General features: G+C 40.5%; 1 protein-coding gene across 4 annotated transcripts in view; it reads left to right on the top strand.

Moving 5' to 3' along the window:
* ARHGEF12 (Rho guanine nucleotide exchange factor 12) overlaps nt 1-25083 on the top strand; it is a 145963-nt gene that overhangs the window by 104399 nt on the left and 16481 nt on the right. For 3 of the 4 annotated variants that reach the window (XM_004750072.3, XM_004750071.3, XM_004750070.3), the window contains 15 exons: nt 4243-4285; nt 4858-4963; nt 5398-5535; nt 6032-6064; nt 6395-6509; nt 7393-7498; nt 8859-9074; nt 14210-14342; nt 14828-14863; nt 15201-15355; nt 16890-17036; nt 18107-18192; nt 20342-20467; nt 22114-22228; nt 23755-23855. In XM_004750072.3, coding sequence (XP_004750129.1) covers nt 4243-4285; nt 4858-4963; nt 5398-5535; nt 6032-6064; nt 6395-6509; nt 7393-7498; nt 8859-9074; nt 14210-14342; nt 14828-14863; nt 15201-15355; nt 16890-17036; nt 18107-18192; nt 20342-20467; nt 22114-22228; nt 23755-23855 — 1656 coding nt within the window. The remainder of the gene's footprint in view (nt 1-4242; nt 4286-4857; nt 4964-5397; nt 5536-6031; nt 6065-6394; nt 6510-7392; nt 7499-8858; nt 9075-14209; nt 14343-14827; nt 14864-15200; nt 15356-16889; nt 17037-18106; nt 18193-20341; nt 20468-22113; nt 22229-23754; nt 23856-25083) is intronic. The other variant, XM_045080425.1, reaches the window with a different exon arrangement.

Genomic DNA, 25083 nt, shown 5'->3' with positions numbered 1-25083 from the left:
ACGATTACATATATGATGCTTACCACGAAAAGTGTAGTTATCATTTGTCACTATACAAAGTTATTACAGTGTTGTGGACTATTTCCTGTGCTACACTTCTCATCCCCATGACTTATTTTTCTTATAAGCTTTTATTTTAATTCCAGTTCATTAATATACAGCATTATGTTAATGATTTAGCAATTCCATGCATCATCCAGTGCTCCTCACAAGTGCCCTCCTTAACCCCCATCTCCTATTTCACTCAACCCCACCTCCCTCCCTCTGGTAACCCTCAGTTTGTTCTCTATAATTAAGAGTCTGTTTCTTGGTTTGTCCCTCTCTCCTTTTTCCCTTTGCTCATTTGTTTTATGAGTGAAATCATACGGTATTTGTCTTTCTCTGACTGACTGACTGACTTAGCATCATACTTTCTGACTCCATTCATGTCACTGCAGATGGCAAGACTTCATTCTTTTTTATGGCTGAATAATTTCCATTGTCTATATATGTACCATCTTTATCCATTCATCAATCGATGGACACTTGGGCTGCTTCCGTATCTTGGCTATTGTACATAATGCTGCTATAAACATAGGGGTGCATATATGGCTTTGAATTAGTGTTCTCGTATTCCTTGGGTAAATACCCAGTAGTGTGACCACTGGATTGTAGGGTAGCTCTATTTTTAACTTTCTGAGGAACCTCCATACTGTTCTCCAGAGTGGCTGCCCCGGTTTGCATTCCCACCAACAGTGCAAGAAGGTTCCTTTTTCTCTACATCCTTGCCAACACCTTTTGTTTCTTGTGTTGTTGATTTTAGCCATTCTGACAGGTGTGAGGTCATATCTCATTGTGGTTTTGATTTGCATTTCCTTGATGGTAAGTGATGATGAGCATCTTTTCATGTGTTTGTTGGCCATCTGTGTGTCTTTGGAGAAATGTCTGTTCATGTCTTCTGCCCATTTTCAAATTAGATTATTTGGTTTTAGGGCGTTGAGTTTATAAGTTCTTTAATATTTTGGATACTAACTCTTTATCAGATATGTCATTTGCAAATATCTTCTCCCATTCCATAGGTTGCCTTTAAGTTTTGTCACTTCCTTTGCTATGCAGAGCCTTTTATTTTGATGTAGTCCCAGTAGTTTATATTTGCTTTTGTTTCCCTTGCCATCTAGAAAAAGACTGCTACAGCCAATGTTAAAGAGGTTACTGTTTATGTTCTCTTATAGTATTGTTATGGCTTCAGGTCTCACATTTAGATCTTTAAAATGGTTTGAATTTATTTTTGTGTATGGTGTAAGAAACCGGTCCAGTTTCATTCTTTTGCATGCTGCTGTCCAGTTTTCCCAGTACCATTTATCGAAGAGTCCTTTTCCCATTGGATATTCTTTCCTACTTTGTCAAAGATTGGTTGACCATATAATTGTGGATTTATTTTTGTAGTTTTTGTTCTGCTCCGTTGATCTGTGTGTCTGTTTTTGTGTCAGTACCATATTGTTTTAATCACGGGATCTTTGTAAATATAACTTGAAGTCTGGAATTGTGATACCTGCAGCTTTGCTTTTCTTTTTCAAGATTGCTTTGGAGGTTCAGGTCTTTTGTGATTCCATACAGATTTAAGAATTGTTCTAGGTCTGTGAAAAACGCTGTTGGTATTTTCATTGGGATAGCATTTAATGTATACTTTGCTTTGGGTAATATAGACATTTTAACAGTATTTGTTCTTCTAATCTTTGAGCGTGGAATGTCTTTCCATTTCTTCTTGTCATCTTCAGTTTTTTATTTGTTTTCAAAGTACAAGTCTTTCACCTCTTTGGTTAGGTTTATTCCTAGGTATCTTGTTATTTGTGGTGCAGTTGTAAATGGGATTCTTTTCATAATTTCTCTTTCTGCTGTTTTATTATTAGCATATGTAAATGCAACACATTAAGTAGGTACACAATACAAGTACCTTGATTTTGTATCCTGCGACTGTACTGAATTTGTTTATCAGCTCCAGCGGTTTTTGGTGGAGTCTTTGGGTTTTCTGTATATAGTATATCTTCTCATCTGCAAATAGTGAAAGTTTTACTTCTTCCTTACCAGTTTGGATGTCCTTATTTCTTTTTGTTGTCTGCTTTTTGTGGCTAGGACTGCAATACTATGTTGTTTAGAAGTGGTGAGAGTGGGGGTGCCTGGGTGGCTCAGTTGGCTAAGTGGCTGCCGTGGCTCAGGTCACGATCTCAGAGTCCTGGGATCGAACCCCGCATTGGGCTCCCTGCTCAGTGGAGAGCCTGCTTCTCCCTTTCCCTCTGCCTGCCTCTCTGCCTACTTGCTCTCTCTCTCTCTATCAAATAAATAAATAAAATCTTAAAAAAAAAAAAAAAAAAGAAGAAGTGGTATGAGTGGACATTCCCCTGTCCTGTTCCTGACCTTAGGGGGAAAGCTCTCAGTTTTCCCCCATTTAGTGCTGTTAGCTGTGAATTTTTCAAATATGGCCTTTGTTGAGGTATGTTCCCTCTAGACCTGCCTTAAGGAGGGTTTTTATCACAAATGGATATTGTACTTTGTGACTTTTTAATTTAATTTAATTTTTTTAATATTTATTTGACAGAGAGAGAGAGATCACAAGTAGGCAGAGAGGCAGGCAGAGAGAGAGGAGGAAGCAGGCTCCCTGTCAAGCAGAGAGCCTGATGGGGACCTTGATTCCAGGACCCTGAGATCATGACCTGAGCCAAAGGCAGAGGCTTAACCCGCTGAACCACCCAGGCACCCCACTTATTTATTTTAAAATTGCACGTTTGTACCTCTTAATCCCCACCACTCATTTCACCTGTCTTCCACCCCATTTACCCAAAGCAGCCACAGTCTGCTCTGTTCTTTTTGTGTGTTTGTTTGCTCATTGGTTTTAGTTTTTAGATTTCACATAAAGTGTAATCGTTTGGTATTTGTCTTCTCTGGCTGGACCAGTTTCCTTAGCATACCCACTTGGTCCATTCATGTTGTTGTGAATAGCTAGATGTTTTTGTACGGCTGAGTAATATTCCATTATGTGTATCTACCACACCTTTATTCATTCATCTGTCGATGGACACTTAGGTTGCTTCTGTATCTTGACTATTGTAAATAATGCTGCGATAAGCATGGGCTGCATATATCTTTTTGAATTAGTGTTTTCATTTACTTTAGGTAAATCCCCAGGAGTTAATTTCACATTTCTTAAGAGCTCCAAACTAAGTCAGATCTTTATTTTGTTTATTAAATTTATGACCATTAAAGTGTAAGAACCCTGATCGATTTATTTGCTAATTATTCTTTTATACTACTAGTGATATTTATTTCATATAAATACAGAAACAAGCATGTAAATCCTTTTTTGCATTTGTGCTAACAGTACTTCTAGGATGGTTAATTTGAGATACTGTGTGGCAACTTCAGTTAAAGAGAAAGCTTTGACATCTATTTCACTGTTCTTCAGAAAAATGTTAGAGATCTTATAATTTTCAGCAGTGACTTATTTTCGAATGTAATGTTTTAGATCTTACAGGAATTATTTAAGTTCTGGAAGTAGATGACTTAAGTAGATATACAATACAGAGTAAGCACAAAGAGGTTAAGATTATTTCTCTAGATGCAAAATAATTTTTTTCCCCGAGACATTTCCCAGATTGATGAGAGAGAAAAGACAACTATGTGGTAACGGGACCAGAAACTGCAGTTATTATGGGGGAAATCTGAGCTAAGTAGAAGTTAATTATGACTCAGTTACCTTAGTTGGCACAACAGTAAAAACTACAGGTGGTTATTGGCAATTTAATACTCCAAAGCCTCAACATTGACATCCAGTACCTCCTCATGGGGGTGTGAATGTTGTGAGGGTTCTTTAACTTTACTTAGGAAATTACTGGCAATATGTGGGCAGTAGTCTCAAATACAGCAAAAAAAAAGTCATGATTATGTGTGACTACATTTTTCATACAATATACACATAATTTAGGTTTTAGCCTAACTATTGATTTGAATGATGTGTAACTGAGTGTTCTAACAGTGACTACAGATATTTCCCTTATAGCATGATCCTTGGGGAAAGGGGGTTTTTCCGAGTTTAAACAGTGGGACCTTTTAGAGCTGTGACATTCAGATAGGATAAGTGAACTTATATCTGCATGTGAGCAGATAGAGCTATCCAGGTCACATCTCTTCACTTTATCCAAGTACTTATACATGCATCTTGGAAAGTCCTTATTGGTGTTTAACTTTTTGTTTGCATTTTTGTTTCAGCACCTGAAAGTTTCTGTGCCTGATGAAATATCGGTAGATCTTGGTAAGTGTGGAGCGTCAATATCTTGGAGAATTACATCTCTGTAGAATTGTAGCTCAGCTCATCTCTCAAGTTTTTTTTTTTTTTTTTTTTTTTTTTTTTTTTTTTTTTTTTTTTTTTTTTTTTTTTTTTTTTTTTTAAAGACTTTATTTATTTATTTGACAGAGAGAAATCACAAGTAGGTAGAGAGGCAGGCAGAGAGAGAGAGAGGAGGAAGCAGGCTCCCTGCTGAGCAGAGAGCCCGATGCGGGACTCGATCCCAGGACCCTGAGATCATGACCCGAGCCGAAGGCAGCGGCTTAACCACTGAGCCACCCAGGCACCCTCATCTCTCAAGTTTTTATTGGTCATGTGGTGACCAGTAGGGCATCTGAATCACAACAGAAAGAGAGTTTGTAATACATTTAAAGGATAGTATATGAAATCTGCATTATTAGGTAAAATACATAAAATGTAGTAAAGACCTTCTCTTTGTCCTTCTCCAGGTTTGCACCAAATAACATTGATATGTTGCCAATTGTAATGCACAGAGTATACGTTTAAATCACATAACTCCTTGCCTTTTCTTTATGCAGAAAAAAGAAGACCTGAGCTTATACCCGAGGATCTACACCGCCATTATATCCAAACTATGCAGGAAAGAGTCCACCCAGAAGTTCAGAGGCACTTGGAAGATTTTCGGTAAGCTTGGTGGGGGATATAAGCCGATATGGTCATTCTGAATTAACCTTCTTTTTAGGTGGGAAAAGGTTACACGTTAAGTCCTTGGCCTAGCATGTAGTCTTCATCACTGTGATTAAAACATAAATGAACACCTGGAGCCAAAGAGCTGGTGTGGTGCTGAGTTTGTAGTCCCCATTCCACAGGTTTTCAGGATTTGAGCTCACCGCTCTTCTAGGCTAAGCGTGCTCCCTCAGGATGTGTGTGTTCTGTGGAGTGATCGCCCTAGAAGTCTTTTTCTCTGGTGTCCTAGGTGACTGGGGCCCCAGGATAGAAAACCGTGACATTTTGCCTGTTGCTAGAAACTCATAGCTGTGGAAACTCTGGTGAAGCATCTCCAGAAAGAGATCATTCTTCTGTAGGCCACCTCAGGAAGTTTGTCCTGTTCCCTCCAGGCAGAAGCGTAGCATGGGGCTGACCTTGGCTGAAAGCGAACTGACTAAACTTGACGCAGAGCGGGAGAAGGACCGGGTAACTTTGGAGAAGGAACGGGCATGTGCGGAGCAGATTGTTGCCAAAATCGAAGAAGTGTTGTAAGTCCCAGAAGTATGTGTGGACGTGTCCTCTCTCCTGAGATGCTCGTGATGCTTAGAGCGCACTGTGAGCAAACTCAGAAGGGGTGTTGCATTGTGTGTGTGGAGTTATGTACTGGGGTTTTAATGTTAAAATTTTTAATTTTTGCTGATGGTTTAGAAAAGTTCTTGTGTTCCTTCGTCTGGGTATTGGTAAAATGAGTAACCGTAATCTGCAACAGATCAAAAACAGGTCGAGCACTTTGAGTGGTTTCTGTTCATAGGTTTTGAAACTGTTTCAGGCCAGAGAATATTGACAGTTGATGACCTGAGTGAGAAAAGCCTGTGGTCCCTTGAGGGGTTTGAATTCTTTTGCTGTTTTATGCCCAGTGATAGAGATTGAGGGTGGCCCAAAGCACCTGGTACAGTTTCGTTGTTGTTTTGGGTATCTGAGTTAATTAATAGCAATTCTTTCATTAAATGTCAGTATTTAATTTTGAAATATTTTTATTTTTAGGATGACTGCTCAGGCTGTAGAAGAAGATAAGAGGTAATATAGCTGGGCTATTTCCCCCCTAGAATTTTTTGAAAAAAGAAACCTATCTTTTCTCTTCTAAGTCTAAAATTAGAATACCTTTCTTATAACTTCAAAATTCAGACTGTCTCCCTCTGGTGGCCTCAGTTTTATTTGACTGATATTCTAGTGTCTAGAGTAAAATCTTTTTCGATATGCAATGAATAGATATCTCCTTAGTTTTTTACTTGATGAATGAATTCTAAAGATTTCAGCATTGGAATCCATTTTGAAGCCATTTGATATCTTTATTTTGTTTACCCTCCCTTCTCAGAATTCTTATTTGACTTCATCCTTTTCCTCCAGTTCAACAATGCAGTATGTTATCCTTATGTACATGAAGCATTTGGGGGTAAAAGTGAAAGAACCTCGAAATTTGGAGCACAAGCGGGGTCGGATTGGATTCCTTCCAAAAATCAAGGTAAGACTGCATAATTACGTGTTCAGGCCTCCATGCTTCTCAACCCAGGCTACAGTGCTGTCCTTCTTACTTAGTCCTTACTGTTTCAGCAGGCTAGCGCTAGGCCTGCGATAGGTGTACGATATGGCCTATGTTCTCAAGAAACTCAAGAAACTGGGGCACCTGGGTGGTTCAGTCATTAGGCATCTGCCTTCAGCTAAGAACTGGGATCAAGCCCCGCATCAGGCTCTCTGCTCTGCAGGAAGCCTACTTCTCCCTCGCCCCGCTCCCCCTGCTTGTGTCCCCCCCAACTCCCCATCAAATAAATAAATAAAATCTTGTTTAAAAAAAAGAAAGGAAACTAAGAAGTCTAGCAGAAAATCCCAGCATGTAAAGTAATGGTGAGATGTGTGAGGGGTGCACATGGCACTTTATACAGAGTACCATCCCCACCCTGTCACGGCCTTCATCTTTCCTTGGATGGCACCTGTCACAGTTTGTCATTATGGATGTGTCTGTTTACTTCTTGTGAGGCTGTGAAGCTCTGTGAGGCCTAGGGCCTCCTTCATCGTATCCCCAGCTGTTAGCACAGCGCCCTCACACATTAAGAGCTTATCAAGTACTTGCTCAACGGATGGATGAATTGGTTGGATCAAGCTCCCAATAGAGGTGTTATAAAAGCACCTCTTGGTTTTCCAAAATTCCCAGCTCTAAAGGGGTTGAAAAGATATCCTGAGTTTGATGTGTGCCCGGTACCCCATGCCGACCTCTGCCGTGTGCCGTGTGTGAGTGTCCTTCACTCCTGTTTAACCACTGCTTCCAGCTGCCCATAGAATTGTGTTTGTGTGTTTGAAAGCCACAAAGGAATCTACTCTGTTATGTATCTCTTAACCCTCAACTCTAGCAGAGTATGAAGAAAGATCGAGAAGGCGAAGAAAAAGGGAAGCGCAGAGGATTCCCCAGCATCCTGGGACCCCCAAGGAGACCAAGCCGTCATGACAACAGTGCAAGTATGTTAAGTCAGAAGAGCGGTGTTCTCACCACCCCTCACCGTCTTCCCTTCAGAGGCTCAGTTAGCTAGATGAATTGCTGGAGAAAGGTGCTCTTGAAGTGTTCCCACTGAGCTCCCGATGTCCCTTGTTTGCATTCGAGGTTGTCTCCTCATGTGGGAGATGTGGGTATCTTAACCATCTTTCGTGGCAGCATCCTAGCAGTCATCCATAACATAATTTACTTACCTATTCTGATTTTGTTTGTATTCAGCTGCTGTTTGTTAAATTAAAAAAAAAAAAAAATCATGCACGTACTTCTGCACCATTCTTGGTTTCGTCTTCCTGTATACATGTTACTCCCTCTCCACACTTCTGCAGTTTCTCCACCTCTCCGCTGTGCTTTATTTCCTAACCTCCCTCCACTCAGGCCTAATGGAGAGAGATCAGCCCACTGATCTGGGGAGAAATGGGAAGGGTGGTACCTCAGGGAGGGAAATCAGGTCACGTAGTGGTCTTCAACTGGGCAGCTCCATGTCTGAAAATATTGGCTAGGTCGGAGTGGGGGTGGTATTGTGGTACAGTGACAGTGGTCGTTACGCACCATGAGGAATTCATCAGATACCAGTAGTACCCCTTGTTGAGAAACACTGAGAAGAGGAAGGCAATTCTTAGGAGGTTGAGGAGAATGGAATACCTCGCATATGCTGACCATGAGTTTCAAGAGATGTAGAAGAAGGATTTAGGAATGAGGGAAGGAAGAATTTTAGGATTAGGGATTTCCAGAGCTGCGTGAGAGTGTGCGGTGATGTGGGCGATGATGACGTGTGTGTTTTCGCCTCTTGGGTTCCTGATGTGAGCAGGTGAACAGGGTTATTGAGCCGGCTGCAACCAATCTCCGTAGTCTCTGAGGCACGTTGTGCTGATGTTGGGGAGGGGGGTGGAGGCCTTGCCATGAGCTCACAGAGCTAACAGGCTTCATCCTCACTCTCACAAGTGAATGCAGTTCAGTGTGCCTCTGTCTCAGCATTCCTGCCCCCACCATTGCTCTCATCTCCTTTTCTCCCTCCTGTCTTTCCCCCTCATCTTCCACCTTCTCCCTTCTCTTCAGCCCTCCTTTACCTTCCCCTGCCTTCTGCTCTTTCTTTCCCTCTTTCTTCCTTCCTCTTCCCTTTCTTCTCTTTCTTCCTTGCATTTGCTCTCTCTCTCTCTCTCCTTCCTTTCTTCTGCCATTTCTTGCTATCTATCCCTCACTCTGCGATAATCCATATTTTCCGGGGCCTGCCATGTTCCAGACCTTATTTTTAGATCCTTTACATCATCTTTTTTTTTTTTTAAGCTTTTTTGAAACACAAGTTGTTAACTCTTGCTTTCTCTTCAGTTGGCAGAGCCATGGAGCTGCAGAAACAGCGGCACCCAAAGCACTTATCCACACCCTCTTCTGTGAGTCCTGAGCCTCCGGACCCTGCTAAGTTGCGCCAGAGTGGGTTAGCAGGTGAAGGAACAGATGTCGGATACCTGCCAGCCAATTCCATGTCCTCTGTGGCAGCAGGGGCCACCCTTGCCCAGGAAGGAGGAGGGAAAGAGAACGATACAGGTAAGCTAGTGCTGTAGTGCGACTTAACTAGCTAGGTATTGAGATTTTACAATAATCACTCTAAGTGAGAAACAGAGTGGCACATTATTTTAATTAAGAATCCCAATTTGATTTAATTTAATATCACATTTTAATGTTCTACAGCCAGTGATAAATCCATGCTGAATGATAATTTTGAGTTTTCATCAATTCAGAAATACTGACTGGGCTCTCTGTCAGGCATTAATTTTGTATCAGATGTTAGCACACAGTAGTTACACAGAGATTCTAGCTCTGTGCCGCTTAGTCTCATGGGGGGATAGTCACATACATAAAAATTGAAATTGTGCCAGACTTAGTAATGGGAGAGAGAAAGAGATTGAAGATGTAGGTGACAGACTGTATATAACTAGTAGGACAAAGTTTTGAGAAGGAGAGTGGAGATGAAAGGCAGAGTATATGTGAAGGTCAAGATTATTAGCAGAGAGAGAAGCCTTAGTGAGGAGGGCAAGGGGACTTGTAAGAGTAGAGAAAGATGTGAAGTAATTATAGGTCATTGGGAAAAGAGCTTATTACCATATTTCTTTGTACTTGTCTTAATGAGTTTCTTAAGCAAGTGAACCGGGCGAATCAGTGATTTTATTTGGAGACGTGAAGGCCTATCTATGTTAGTGATTTTGGAAGCACTTCAATTTATGGTATGACAAGGTCAAGGATAAAGCTGTGGGAGTGGTCACTGAAGAGGCCTAGGTGAAGTTATTAGAGATGAAGGAAGTAGGGAACCAAGGAACCAGGAGTTTGAAATATCGTAACGTCCCCGAGTTTTGAGGTCACCTCATGTGATACTAGCAGAGACAGGAAGACCATGAGCCAGCAGCCAAAGGTTCAGTATTGCTGGATGATTGTTGTGAGGAGGGAGAGCATATGATAATACCTCGAAGCGAGAGCCTCAGTGCGCCAAGGCATTTTTATAAGAAAGCAAGATAATGGTCTAAAAGGAGTATAGAGGAGCAAGGGTATCTGTCTCATCTCCACCCTGAAGTACACACTGTATGTTGGAAACATCTGCCTCTGTTTGAGAGTGCTGTAGCAGAATGGGCGGTGAGAGGGGGGGCATGGATTTAAAACAAAGAAGGAGGGGTGACATTTATAGGAAAATCTGGAGGTTTTGTCTTATATGGAATTCTGAAGATGTTGGGTTGAGTACATGCTTGAATTCATGGCTCCCAGCTCTCACTGAATTGAAAACAAGGCAGATAGGTAACCAATAGCAACTAAATAAAAAACACGAAGAGAAAGGAAGTAGAAGAAGGGAAGGTGTTACCAAGCAAGAGATTTCAACAAATTTGGGGGAGATTAGAAGTGGGCAGTTGGAAGGATAAAACAACATAGAGGAAGCCAGAGTCCATAATTCTGTTCAGGGAGTCCCAGGTGGGAGCCAGTCTGCCCATTAGAATCCCGGAGAGACTTTGGGCTCCGAGTTGGCATGTCTTATAGAATGCATGAGTAAGAAGTAAAGCTGGAAATAATGAATTAATTGAAGGTCTGTAATCAAAACAATGATGTCAGAAGTTCCTGATCTGTGTATGGTAGAATATAAGCCATCCATCATTTATGTACCAAAGAAAATGCATGTGCTCTCTTCTAGGGAGTTGAATGAGTTGTGTAGAAAAGGTAAGTCCTCCATGATACAGTGCCCTGGAGTTCTAACATAAGGGGCCTAAAGCCTGACACTAAACATGCCAGGGTCTTACCCTGCTCAGAGAGCTCCCAGCTGAAATGGACGAACTTCATACAGCTGCAAAGGAAAGCCCCAGCAGCTTCCCAGTCTTGCATTCTCAGATAGGAATGGTATGACTCACTCAAGGCAAAATTTGCTTGTTAGAATCAATACCTAAGATAATACATAATGCCAAGCTTATTAATGACATAAAAAAGAGAATACAAAATAAACAGGAAAACTGCCCCTAGCAGAAAACAATAATTTGGGTAAAAGACAAGAACTTAAAAAAAGTAACCTCTAAATTAGACAGTATACTTGGGGAAATTTTAAAAATTATTATATCTGTGAAACAAGAATAATAATGCTATGAAAAAAAGTATTCAGAGACCAAAAATAAATGTCTTAATATAACTGTTACTACAATACAATACAATATAATACAATACATTAACTACTGTATTTGTTATTAACTGATTTCTGATAAACTACCTCAAAACTTTGTAACTTAACCCAAAAAACACTTAATAGTTCACATTTTTGGTGGCTGAGGAACATGAGAGCATCTTGGCTGGGTAGTTCTGTCTGTCCTGTGATTGCAGTCAAGATGTCAGTCAGTCATCCAAAAACTCAGCTGGGACCAGAGACGTGCTTCTGTGCTTACGTAGGTGGCTGGTGGTAGAGAGGCTTGGCTCCTTCCTGGAGGCCTTGACTCCTCACCATATGGGCTTCTCTGTAGAACTGCTTGAATGTTCCATGATGCCATGGTAGCCGACTTACCCCAAAGTCATCCAAAAGAGAGAGCAAGAAAGGAGCCCCCATACCTTCAATGACTTCGTGTCTGTGGGCGCACATTTTCACTTCAGCAAGTTAGAAGCAGCCCCTAAATCTAGCTCACGCTCACGCAGGGAGGAATTGGGCTCTGCCCCTGAAGGGAGGGAGGAGTAGCAAAGAATTTGTGCACATATTGTCAAACCACCACAGCTGCCAAGAGTTAAAAAAAAAAAAAATAAAGCCCCTAAAAATAAAGTCAAGGAGATATTTGAGAACGTATGTCAGAAATGTTGAGAGATAGAAATAGGAGAGAAAAGAGTTGTGTAGCGAGCCACTTGAAAGGTCCAATGTCTGTCTCTTTGATGAAAGATCAGCAGAGGACATGGAGGAGAGGCAGTTGGAGAAATGATAGAAGAAACCATCTTAAAGGGAAGACTTGTATTCAGACAGAAAAGGTTGACTGGGAACCACCTATGATGAATAATAACAACGGTAATAAGAACAAGAGCCATACCTAGACTATCTCTGGAAATTTCGATGCACCAGAGATAGAGAGCCCTGAAAGCTTTAAAGGGAAGAAAAATGGGAATTATGCCGCATCTTATTTCTCATTCTCATACCAGGGGCTAGAATACAAGGAAGCCAGGCCCTGCAACTTACTGGGAGGAAATTATTGAACTTAGAATTCTGTGTCCATCCAAATTACCCATCATAAATGAAGGAAGATACAAAGACATTTTCAGATATGCCAGGATTCAAATGTTAACTGAAATGCACCATTTCCTTGAACATGATTTGAAGACACACACTCCAGCAAAATGAGAGAGAAATGAAGGAAGAAGATGTTACGGGGTTCAGGAAATAGTGGAAACATCCCAGGAAAGTGGTGAAGGGCAGGCAGGTCTTGGACAATAGTTAGGTCCAAGGGAGCAACTACTCCAAATATGAACACAAGGACTAGGGAATAAGAAAAAGGGGTTTTAAAGCAGTTTTGTAGTATGATGTACCAAATGCAGAAATCTGAGACTTGATAAAATGATAGTGCTTTGACAGCAATAAAATAATTTGAAAATGCTAAGGAAAAATAAAGTTGTTCAAGAAAGCTAAGTCATGATTTAAATGTGAAACAAAATATACCTTTGGAGATTACTCAGCTTTGGCCACCATACAAGGAAGGAAGGAGGGAAGGGAGGACGGGGGATGTGAGGAAAGGAAGAAATGTAAAACAGAATAAAAAGTGGCATAATCTTGAAATAACTGATGGCGTATTTGACCTTGATAGAATGAACTTTCTATTTCAAGTGACCCAAGAGTTGCATCATTGGACCAGCAGAAAAGGAAACATAATCCTAACTAACATACCTCTTGACCTGGCAGGAATAATATGTATGTGTAATAAATTCTGTGTGTATATTGTGTATGACCATATGTAGACTGGCAGTAGTCATGCAAGCACTCTGGGTTTTTAGACTTTCAGAATCAACCACATAGGCAAGGCACAGAATATTTAGTTGTGGCCACAGATCATAGAAATGTAAAAAGTCCTCCTAATGACACAAGTAAAAAGTGGTGGAAAGAACTGAAAGGTAGATGGAAAGAAATACAATTAAATGGAAGGATATGGGGGCCCCTGGGTGGCTCAGTGGGTTAAGCCACTGCCTTCGGCTCTGGTCATGGTCTCAGGGTCCTGGGATCGAGTCCTGCATCGGGGGTCTCTGCTCAGCAGGGAGCCTGCTTCCTTCTCTCTCTCTCTGCCTGCCTCTCAGTGTACTTGTAATTTCTCTCTGTCAAATAAATAAATAAAATCTTTAAAAAAAATAAAAAAAATAAATGGAAGGATATGGATATTAAATACCTAATTTGATGTAGAAGAGAGTTAACTCCTTTATGGAGCAAGTATAGATAAAACTCTGTCATTTAAACTTAGGTAGTAAGCATTAATCCAACTGGGAATAATAATATCATTAAACACTGGGAAGAAATGGAGGAAAGTGAAGGTGGGAAGTATAAGTGGGCAGAATCCTCAGAGGAGGAAGAAATAGATATTACCTAAAGATAGTAAATTAAGAAAAAGAATTATGAGGTTATTATTTTGAATTAGACCACCATAATAAGCAAAATTTAGATAAAGAAGGTTGGCACAGGGAATAGAAATGTTTTTCCTCATCATATGCTCTTCTGAGTTGTTTCCATTCTTATGTTGATGTTTAAAGATTTTATTTATTTATTTATTTATTTATTTATTTATTTATTTGAGAGAGAGTGAGTGCATGTGCATGTGCATGCGCATAGGGGGAAGAGTCGGGGGAGAGGGAGGGACTCTCAAGCTAACTCCATGCCCAGTGTAGCACTCCACGCTGGGCTCAGCCTTACGACCCTGAGATCATGTCCTGAACCGAAACCAAGTCTGAGGCTTAACCGACTGAGCCACCCAGGCACTCCAGTGTGTTGATTTTTTTAAAGTTGCTTAAAAATTATATTCATGGTGGTTTTTTTAGGGCATTTTAGAATGTTGTATAATGGAATTTTGGTTGTGGCTAACATGCAGTTGTTTAAATAAGAATGTGGCTGTGGATAGGCTGAAGTTCTCTTTGGGGAATTTTTTGGGGGGAATCATTATCTTCATTAACACCATCAGAGTGTCCAAATTTTATCTTCTCAGGATCAAAACAAGCTGGAGAAACAGCAGCGTCTGGAGACTGTGTGGACAGTACCCCTCGGACTCCCAATACCGTCTTTGATTTTCCACCTCCTCCCCTAGACCAAGTGCAGGAGGAGGAGTGGGAAGTAGAAAGGTAATTCAGTGGTATCTTTGGGGGCAGGGGAGGTTAAGAACACTGAAGTTCCTTCCATATCTTGGCTATTGTAAACCATGCTGTAATAAATTTGGGGGTGCATATATCTTTTGAAATTAGTGCTTTAGTTTTCTCTGGGTAAATATCCAGTAGTGGACTTACTAGATTGTATAGTATTTCTATTTTTAATTTTTTGAAGAGCCTCTGTACTGTTTCCCACAGTGGCTGTACCAGTTTACATTCCCTCCAACAGTGCACACAGGCTCCTTTTTCTCCACATTTTGACTGACATTTGTTATTTCTTGTCTTTTTGATACTAGCCTTTCTGACAAGGTGATATCTCATTGTGCTTTTGATTTGCATTTCCCCGATGAGGAGTGATGCTGGATATCTGTATGTCTTCTTTTGTGTTCGGGACCGTTGGCATAAATTTCTTGATTACCATTTTCTTTTCGTGTTAATTCTTTTGTTCTCCATTGTTTTAGGGTGACTGAACATGGGACACCAAAGCCCTTTCGAAAGTGAGTAATCCTAAAGTAGCTTTCATTAGAGGCATATTTTAAAAAATATATCTTTGTTCTGAAACATCCTAGTTTTAAAGGAAAAGAGAACATGTACACAAATCTGTTAGATAATATAAAAGAAAATTCTTAATAAACACAAATCATTCAAAGGATATTTATAGAGGTATATATGACACATGTAAGTCATTTGGCAGGAGACGGAGATGTTTTGGCCCTATGCTAAGTACTACTTCAGAAATATGACTTATGTACTTTAATATAAAAACCTGTGCTATTTCCCATTGTCTATCTGATGTCCTCAAATAGAATTCATCGTTTTTTTTTTTTCCATCAGGTTTGACAGCATAGCTTTTGGAGAAAGTCAAAGTGAGGATGAACAGTTTGAAAATGACTTAGAGACAGATCCACCGAATTGGCAACAGCTTGTTAGTCGAGAAGTGTTACTGGGACTAAAGCCTTCTGAGATCAAAAGACAGGAAGTAATTAATGGTGAGTTTAATTATTGTTCACATACAGTTGAGTTTTATTAGACTAAAACAAGCCCCTGAGCTTTGCAGTTTGCTTCAAAATTTCTGCAAGCCTCTTGTTCTATACAAAGAGAAATTAAACTAGATAGATGATCCTTGAGCTTTCCAACTCAAAATATGCAAATGATTCTGTGATTCTTAATAATGATTTAAGAGGAAAAGGTGTTTAGCTCTCAGGATATTTAAGATTCATACCGTTATGGATCCTGACCAGTCATTAAGACAACCTTGGTCTGTCGCTTTACTTTCATGCTAAGTTATTTTCATGCACAGATTATAAATGAGGAAGCTCAGGCTCAGGGTCATTGATTGAATTAATCAAGAGCATACAGCTAGCTGATAAGTGATAGGGAGAAAACTGGGATCCAGGTGTCCCTTTATCCTACTGCAGTGTTATTTTACCCTAGCGTATATGTGACAGAGATGTGGGTGACATGGACGCTGTCTTCAGGATGCTATTTAAATAAATACTCTTCCTGGGGCGCCTGGGAAGCTCAGTCGGTAGGCATCTGCCTTTGGCTCAGGTCATGATCCCAGGGTCCTGGGATCAAGCCCCACCTTGGGCTTCTTGCTCCGTGGGAAGCCTGTTCTCCCTTTCCCACACCCCCCGCCTGTGTTCTTTCTCTCGCTGTGTCTCTCTCTATAAAAACAATAAATTAAAAAAATCTTAAAAAAAAAAATACCTTTCCTGTGTCTAGTAACTTTGAGGCTAGTGAAATAATAAGTCTGGCCTCAGAAATGAGGGTTTATAGGCAAATTAGATAACCAGAAGTACTGTTCTTTCTGAAGAGGCCTCAATTGAAAAGGGTATATGCTGTTTGGGCTTACAGCTTTCTGATGTTGTAGCTGTGATTGGTGGGTAGTATTGTGAAAAGACAGGTTTTTGCAGCACGTTGTCAACTTTAATATACAGAATAGTTTTGGGGTTTTGTTTTTTTTTTAAGATTTTTTATTTATTTATTTGACAGACCGAGATCACAAGTAGGCAGAGAGGCAGGCAGAGAAAGAGGAGGAAGCAGGCTCCCTGCTGAGCAGAGAGCCCTATGACCTGAGCCAAAGGCAGAGACTTTAACCCACTGAGCCACCCAGGCACCCCGGGGTTTCTTGTTTTAAAGATTTATTCATTTGAGAGAGAGCAGGAAAGCAGGAGTTGGGGGAGGGGCTGAAGGTAAGGGGGAAGCAGACTCTCCCCTAAGCAGGGAGCCCAATGTGGGACTCCATCCCAGGGATCATGACCTGAGCCACCCAGGTGCCCCCAGAATAGTTTTGAATGATATTTTTCATTTGCCAACATTCAACTTTTAGAACCAGTATGCAGGAGGGTCTCGTGGAATCAAGAAAGTGACATGAGAGATACTACATCCTTTCAAAACTATAAATAATTATTATAGAGCTCATTTGCTGCTTAATTCCAGCTAAAACCTGTGTTTGGTCTCATGGAATTACTTTAAATGAGGTAATATTTCATATTTCCTTTTTTTTTTTTTTTTGCTTAGAACTGTTCTACACTGAAAGAGCTCATGTTCGAACACTGAAGGTTCTTGATCAAGTATTCTATCAACGAGTATCTAGAGAAGGAATTCTGTCACCTTCAGAACTACGGAAAATTTTTTCCAACTTGGAAGATATTCTTCAACTTCATAGTAAGAAAAATCGACTCTCATCTTTGTCCCTAATATTTTTAATAGAGGAAGGATTGTGAGTATATAAAAGCACCATAACAATAAAATCTTCTAAGGGTATTCATGTTAGCATTCCTGAAATTATATAATTATATGTGAACACATAACATAAAGAAGTGATCAGATGGTTGAATACCTCCCTCCCTAGACACCCACTGCCACTGTCAGCCTTTTGTATATAAATTGTTACCACAGGACTTAGGGTCTAAACTTAATGTCTAAGATGAAAAGTATGAATAGTTAAAATTACCTGTGGAAATTTCTTATCAATTACAGTGTATATGTTTTTAAATATATATACATATCTCATATAATTTGTGTGTGTGTGTATGTGTGTGTGTAGTATATGTAATAGACAGTGTATAATTTCACCATGGGGTAATTTTCAGGAATTCTTTTGTTGTCACTCGAAATGCTTGAGTAAATACATAAAAATTCTACCTTGCTGGCTTTCCATGGTTATAGTCATCTCAGACTTCATAGACACAGTTCCTCTCTAAGTCACTGCTTCTCTGTGATCCTTAATTCTCAAGCTTTCTCTCATCAAGGATGCCGTCACCACCTGCCAACACCTGCCTACCAAATTGGTGCCTTTTATGTCTTTGTGGGTGATCTTAGGCTTCACCAGCATGCGTTGACAAGTTCAGGTTGATTATATCCACTGCCTGTGCACATAAACATTTTGAGAGGAACAGTGGACAGAATCACCTGTTCTAGTCAGATTTCTTTAGGAGCATAGTTATAATGGGGTCTTGAAGTTAAACACGTATTTGACGTAGCTATACTGTATGTAATGTGCTGGTTTCCACGTTGTTTTATACTTTGGCATCTGTTTTTCAGATAGAGCTCACAGATATCTGTATGCATAAGAATTGTGTTCAGATTTGTATTTAAAGAGATTAGAGGCATCTAAACTACTATGAAAATCCTTTTTTTGGAAAATTTTGGTTTCTCAGTACAGACAGTAATACAGACCAAAATGAGTGTATGCTTAATTATTTTTCCGTTGTCTCCCCCCGCCCCTCGCTTAGTTGGATTGAATGAGCAAATGAAGGCTGTTCGAAAGAGGAATGAGACCTCAGTTATTGATCAGATTGGGGAAGACTTGCTGATCTGGGTAAGGAAATTGGCTATTTCATTTTAATGTTTCTATAGACACTGGAAGATCAGATTCAAGGTTGAGTAACTAATCTTTCCAAATATGCAAACTCATACATTTTGCAAAGCTACTGTAAAGATGAAAGGGGTCTAAGTATCTATTCTTGGAGTTAGTATCTTTTTTTTGTTAATATTTTTTAATAAGTGCTCGTTTGAACTAAGTTCTCTTTTTTCATCAAATTCAGGATATTAATCTCTGTGTTTTAATGAATAGAGAGTGAAATGAATCTTGATAAAAATAACTTAACTAACATAGAATTTTCACTGTCTTCTCTTGTCCAAATTTCAGAATTCTGCTGTAAAACATTAAACAGTTGTAGATCCAGAGCTACCATCACAAAAGTAGGAAAGTGAGAAGTACTTAATCTTTTTCACAGTGTAAGGAAAGAGCTCCAAGACTGCCATAGCTGTTTGTCCCATTCTGTTCTTCTGTCTGACTGTTTGAGAATGTACCCCATGGTGTGTACACTGTTCAAGGTGCTTGGGAGATGGGGGCAATCACAGCGGACATGGCAGGAGCCACGTGCCTGGGTGGCACTTAGAACCAGCAGGAAGACAGTCTTTGGTCCCTTCAAGTGTGATAAGAGTTAAAGAAAGGGAGAGTGCAGGTTCTTATGGGAAAATACAATAGAGAGACCCACATTAGGATGTATAGAAAATTTTCCCAGGGGAAAGTGGGTCTGATCCAAAACAAAAAAATTTTTTTAAGATTTTATTTATTTATTTATTTGACACAGAGAGAGATCACAAGTCGGCAGAGAGACAGGCAGAGGGGGCGGGGGAAGCAGGCTTTCTGCCAAGCAGAGAGCCTGATGTGGGGCTCGATCCCAGGACCCTGAGATCATGACCTGAGCTGAAGGCAGAAGCTTAACCCGAGGCACCCAGGTGCCCCGGTTTGATCCAAAATTTTAATGAAGGTACTGTAGTTAAGGCTGTGAGTAATGGTGAAGCATATGACATGGTTCTCAGAAAGTTAACACAGGTTGCACAGGAACTGTTCAGATATGCCCACGGAAATTGACTTCATTATGCAGATTGCTTGAGGAAATGCCACAGATTTTGGTAACTGTACAATGATAACTTTTTATAAGATAGAATACTAGAAAATTGACGAAAACAATGTTCAAAATACTTCTTTCGTTGATGTTAAGATTATGGCTGAGAATCTGCTAATCACATAGGAGATCTTCTCTCAGCCTCATAGGAAGGATCTGGGGATCACAGTCCGCTCTCATCTTGCATTTTTCCGGCTTTCTAAGGCATCTTCTCGAGGCCCATCTGGCATTATTGTTATTAAGGAGATTTAACTTCCTTAAAAAACCTAGCTTACTCTATGGCTACTTGGTGATAGTGTAACTCATTTTGTTTCTTGATCTCAGCATAGCAGTGAAAGTTGTAACTGAGTTCTCTTTGGTGGGTAGCACACTACTCAACTTGAAATAGATTTTTTTTTTTTAAAGATTTATCTATCTATCCTTTTTCGAGAGAGGGAGAGCATGAGTGGGGTGTGGGGGAGAGAGAGAGAGAATCTTGAGCAGACTCTGCACTGAGCATGGAGCCTGACTTGGATCTTGATCCCAGGACCCTGAGATCATGAGTTGACCCAAAACCAAGAGTTGGATACTCAACCGACTGAGCCACCCAGGTGACCCTGAAACAGAAAATCTGTAGTATGATACAGTAAAGCATCAATTAGAATCCCACTGATTTTCTTCCTGGAGCTGTTAGTAACTTTTGTGAAGCTGTCAGATTCTAAGAAAATCAAATATTAATCTCAGTCCTTAAGCCTTTTGTGTCTCCTATTCTCCCAGTGTTAACTTTTCTTTTGTTTAATTTAGAAGAGGTCTAGACTGGAGAGGTAATTAGTTGTGGGAGGCTGTGAGCAGGAAAACATTGGAATGTGATCAGAAAAGGTCTGGTTGTGTCAGCATCTGACCTTCTTAATGGAAAAACACTGATAGTTCACAGAGATATGTAGGTCTCCGTTTCTTGTCACTTGAGAGCACTTAGTGGAAGATTGAAAGGATCATGGTTGTCTCTCACTTTGCCTGGCCTTACATAAGCTCAGTCTGCCATTCTTTGTTGTGTTCTTTGCATTCTTGGCACAGTTCAGTGGACCAGGGGAGGACAAGTTGAAGCACGCTGCTGCTACCTTTTGCAGTAACCAACCTTTCGCCCTGGAAATGATCAAGTCTCGTCAGAAAAAGGATTCTCGATTCCAGACCTTTGTGCAAGTGAGTTGAGTGAGTCATGAAAGAAAAAAAAAGAACTTTTTTTTTTTTTTAATCAGATAGAGAATAAACTGGGGGAATTCTAAGACTAAGATTCTTACAAGGATTATGTTAACCTTCTTTAAAGCCATACGTTAGCTCTTAAAATTCCTGGAGAGTATAAGGGTTATTTTGCAATGGTAAATAATAAAGAGTATATGTCAGGGTTAAAATACTTGACAGAGAAGTCCGCCTTGCCGTGGAGATACTGTCAGGAAATGTCCCATGTAAGCTGTTACAATAATGTGGTCAGAACATGAGAATGGGCTCATAACTAGCCTGGAGAAGAGTGTGCCAGCAGTCATGCTTATTGAGGTGTAGGTATTGGTATCTATCAAGGGTCAGTAAACTGTGGCCCACAGTTCCTATCCAGCCTCTTGCCTGTTTTTGTGGGGTTTTATTGGAACACAGTGTAGTTTTTACTGTGGTAGAACAAGTTACCACAAATGTAGCAACTTAATGCAAACGTATTATGTCACAGTTCTTGTGGTTTAGAGGTATAGATACTGTTTGACTGGGTCCTCCCTTCATGCCTGCACAGGGCTGAAAGGAAGGGGTCAGCTGGAGCTGCAGTTCCCCTCTGAGACTTGGGGTCCTCTTCTAAGCTCCCCGGTAGTTCACAGATTTCATGTCCTTGTAAGTGTATAAACAAGACGGCTGTCTTGTCGTTGGCTGGAAACTGCTCTCAGCTCCTAGAGAATGTCCGTATCTCTCTCACGTGGCCCCGCAGGCAGTTTACAAGAGAGTCATTTCCTTTCTCACAAGCCAGAAGGATTGTGTCTCTCTGACAGCTTTCTTGTGAGGGCTCCTCTCATTAAGTTAGACTCACCTAGGAAACACTTTCCTTTCTGATCAACACAGAGTTAACTGATAGTAACCTAATCAGATGAGTGATAACCTATCATGTTCACAGGTTCTGTCCACATTCCGGGGGAGGTGATTATACAGGGTGATTCCCATTGCAGAGTGGGAATCGAGAAGGCCATCTCAGAACTCTTCACTGCACACGGCCACATTCATTCATTTACTTACTGTCTGTGGCTGTCTTCGTGCTAAAACAGCAGAGCTGAGTAGTTGTGACAAAGATGTATGGCATGCAAAGCCTCAAGTATTTATTGCCTGGTACTTTACTAAAGTTTGCAGACCCCCTGTTAGAGATGAGCTGGGGTACATCCAGCCTAATAATCCGTTGTACCTCCTTGGAATGGCAAGTAACAAATCAGCCGACTAACTTTTGGTAGGAATGCCAATCAGAGGAAAATGAATGTGTGAAGATAAAACTGTGTTATCTCAAGCAAGCAATTCTTAGCGTTGGTTATGGATGTTCTCAATTTTTGCTTAGACAGGTAAGAAAAAAGCCACTGGCTTAGTGATAAAGGCTCCCCATCCCCATTATGTGAGTAAAGGAGAAAGCAGAAATATAGGGGTGCCATGGTATACCTTACTGTTTTAAGTCTTGATTTAAGCCTTGATTAAGTTTTAAGTCTTGATTTAAGTCTTCTTTTAAGTCAGAACGGTTGTAGACCCATCCGTGAGGAATAGATGGCATGTGATGGGTAACTATAGTCCTAATAAGGATCACAAATTCACTTATTTTATTTTAATTTTAGGATGCTGAGAGTAATCCTCTGTGTCGTCGTCTGCAGCTGAAGGATATCATTCCTACCCAAATGCAGAGACTTACCAAGTACCCTCTTCTGTTGGATAATATTGCCAAATACACAGGTATTGCATTCTCACTGAAATTAAAAAGCTTAGGAACAAAACAGAAAACCCCATGTCCTGCTAAATAATCTCTCGCTGCATCCCGGTGCTGAAGGGTTCAATTTCCAGAGTCTGGCAGCATTTTCTAACAAGATCCAATCTAGTCTTCATGAGGCTGTTTGATTTAATGTGCTCCATTAGAAGCACATTAAATACAGCGTTTGACAAACTACGAATCATGGGCCAAATCTGGCTCATCACCTATTTTTGTAAAAAGTTTGGTTGGAACATAGTCATGCTCATTGGTTGATAAATTGTCCCTGACTGCTTTTCCCCTATAACGAGGAGAATTAAGTAGCAATTTAGCTCCTCAGGGGCGCCGTGTTGGCTCTCTGGCACTTTCCAGACTAAGTGCACGTTGTGTATGGTTCTTCCTATAGCGTATAGGAATGTCATGTTTGCTTTGAAGAAGTCTTATCCTGGCTGCAGAGCCGCTCTGTGACTGTATATGCGCTTCATTAAGCCCGACCAGCATGTGTCACCCCTGCTCTCCTGTTTCGAACTGGGAAATGAATCCGAGTTTCTCAGCTGCGCTTCAGGGTCTCATACTCAGTTCTCATTCATAATTTAATGCAATCAAACTCCTGTTTCTTACACCTGAGAATTTGAAAATACTCATACACATTAATTTTTATACTTTAATATACCTGTTGAGGTAGAGGTAGGCTGCTGTTCAGAGGATTGTAGTTTTAAATATTCTAGTTTTGGCATTCTTTACGTTGTAGGCCTCAGTGTAATCTCAACACATTCTGGTGAATTTCATCTTTTAATGATACAAATGCTATAATCTATTTTCTTTCCTTAAATGTAATCTCAAGGGGCATGTGGGTAGCTCACTTGGTTAAGTGTTTGCCTTCAGCTCAGGTCATGATCCCAGGGTCCTGGGATCAAGCCCTGCACTGGGCTCCTTGCTCAGAGAGGAGTCTGCTTCTCCCTCTCCTGCTCCTCATGCTGCTCTCTCTCTCTCTCTCAAATAAATAAATAAAGTAATGTAATCTCAAGTTCAAAGAGACTTATTCTGGAGTTCTTTTGAATTGTGTTATCATTAAAAAATTACTGCTTATCAGGTCCACTAGACATAATCACATAGGCTCTGCATCAGGAGAGATTCTAGGTGGAGAAGGGGCCCCATTCATGTAAGTTATAATGTGAATGAGACCCACTCCCTGGGGGTCTGGTACTTGACTTAAAGCCTAGCTTCTTGAACTTGGGATTCTATACAATGGCTTCTTTTTAAAGGTGAGTATTTGTGTGTTAATGTACTGTCATAAGATGTCTCATCTGTCCAAAGATTATCTGAATTGGGATTCTGCCATAGATTTTAACCCCGTATAAAAATATTCAAGGTCATAGTATATTCTTCTAACTGGTGACATAAAATGATATCTCACGTACATATGTATTTATATTTATGTTCCTTTCTGATTTCCTTTGTTTTACATCTGGATTCCGCCCCCACCCCTGCCCCACCCTGCTGCCATGCTCAGAATTGCCAATGGAAAGGGAGAAGGTGAAGAAAGCTGCAGATCACTGTCGTCAGATCTTAAATTATGTAAATCAGGCTGTCAAGGAGGCAGAAAACAAACAGGTAAGAAGGGGGAAAGCAAGAAGATACAGGGTAACATACTGAAAGTATTAAGTTAGTATTAACATAGTGAGAGTATTAAGTTAGCAATAAGTTAGTACTAAGTTAGTATTAAGTTTAGTGTTAAGTAAGTCACTGGAATCTGTGAAATAATAATTGAATTACCGTTACATGATTGACAGATGGGGCATTTGGTAGCTGTTCATGTAGTAGGTGGGTCCAGACCCATTTGTGTAGAGCATCAGACTTGTATTTGGCTTTTTGAGCATCTCCAGCTGCTTGTTTGCTCTCACTCGTCTACCCATTCAACAAATATTTCTAGAGCATCTGTATGGTGAGTGGGTCCTGAGTGCAGGACATAGGGTGCTTAAGTAAATAAAGTAAGTGCCCACACTGAGCTTATTTTCTAGCAGGATAGACAGTATTGAGCAGATTTTAGTGCAAGTATTTTATGTGAGCTGTGATAGCTGCTATGAAGGAGAATTGGGGGACGCCAGGAAAAGATGTACCAGTGTGGGGGGTATGGGGCGAGCCTGGTTTGAGGATGTCAGGTGGTGGCCATTGGAGGAAGCTTTCTTCAGGAATTGATGTTTAAGCCAAGCTCTGAAAAATGAATGGAAATCAGAAGAATGTGGTAGGGAACAACCTTGTAAGTAGAGGGAACAGCATATACAAAAGTCCTGGGGTAAAAAGGAAGCATGGCCTGTTTGAGGAGCTGAAAGATTAGGTGAGTGTGGATCATGCCTAAAAACCATACTCAGAGTAGTGTGAAATGAGGTACAGTAGGTCAGGGATCAAGTCATACAGGGTCCTACTGTGGACAGTGTTAAAGATTTTGATGTTGAAAGCAGTAGGAATTCATTATAGACATTTAAGCAGAGTGGTGTGTTCGTTTTTTTTGTTGTTGTTTTTTGTTTTTGCCATTTAAGTACCACTCGCACCAGTCTATGGAGAATGAGTTGAAGGGGACAGAAAGGGGGTGAAAGAGCTCAGTCTAGTCTGTTGCAGCAGGTCAGGGCAGATGGTAGTGGCTCAAGAGATGCAAGAATTGGAGAAGTCTTTAGAAGGTAATTGATAGGATGTGGTGACTGATTTAGAGAAGGATTTGAAGAGAAGTGATGGTAGCAATAAGTCCCAGCTCTCTGGCTTACACGTTTGGGTGGACGGGCTGAGGGAAGAAGCCCCAGATTTGTGGGGCAGATGCAGAGTTAGGTTTTGGTTAGGAGGTGAA

Source organism: Mustela putorius, unplaced genomic scaffold (genome assembly GCF_011764305.1).
Source record: "Mustela putorius furo isolate JIRA1106 unplaced genomic scaffold, ASM1176430v1.1 tig00000460_pilon_pilon_pilon, whole genome shotgun sequence".
NCBI lineage: Eukaryota > Metazoa > Chordata > Mammalia > Carnivora > Mustelidae > Mustela > Mustela putorius.
The sequence above is the reverse complement of the archived record's forward strand: the minus strand, read 5'-3'. Positions and strand labels throughout refer to the sequence as shown.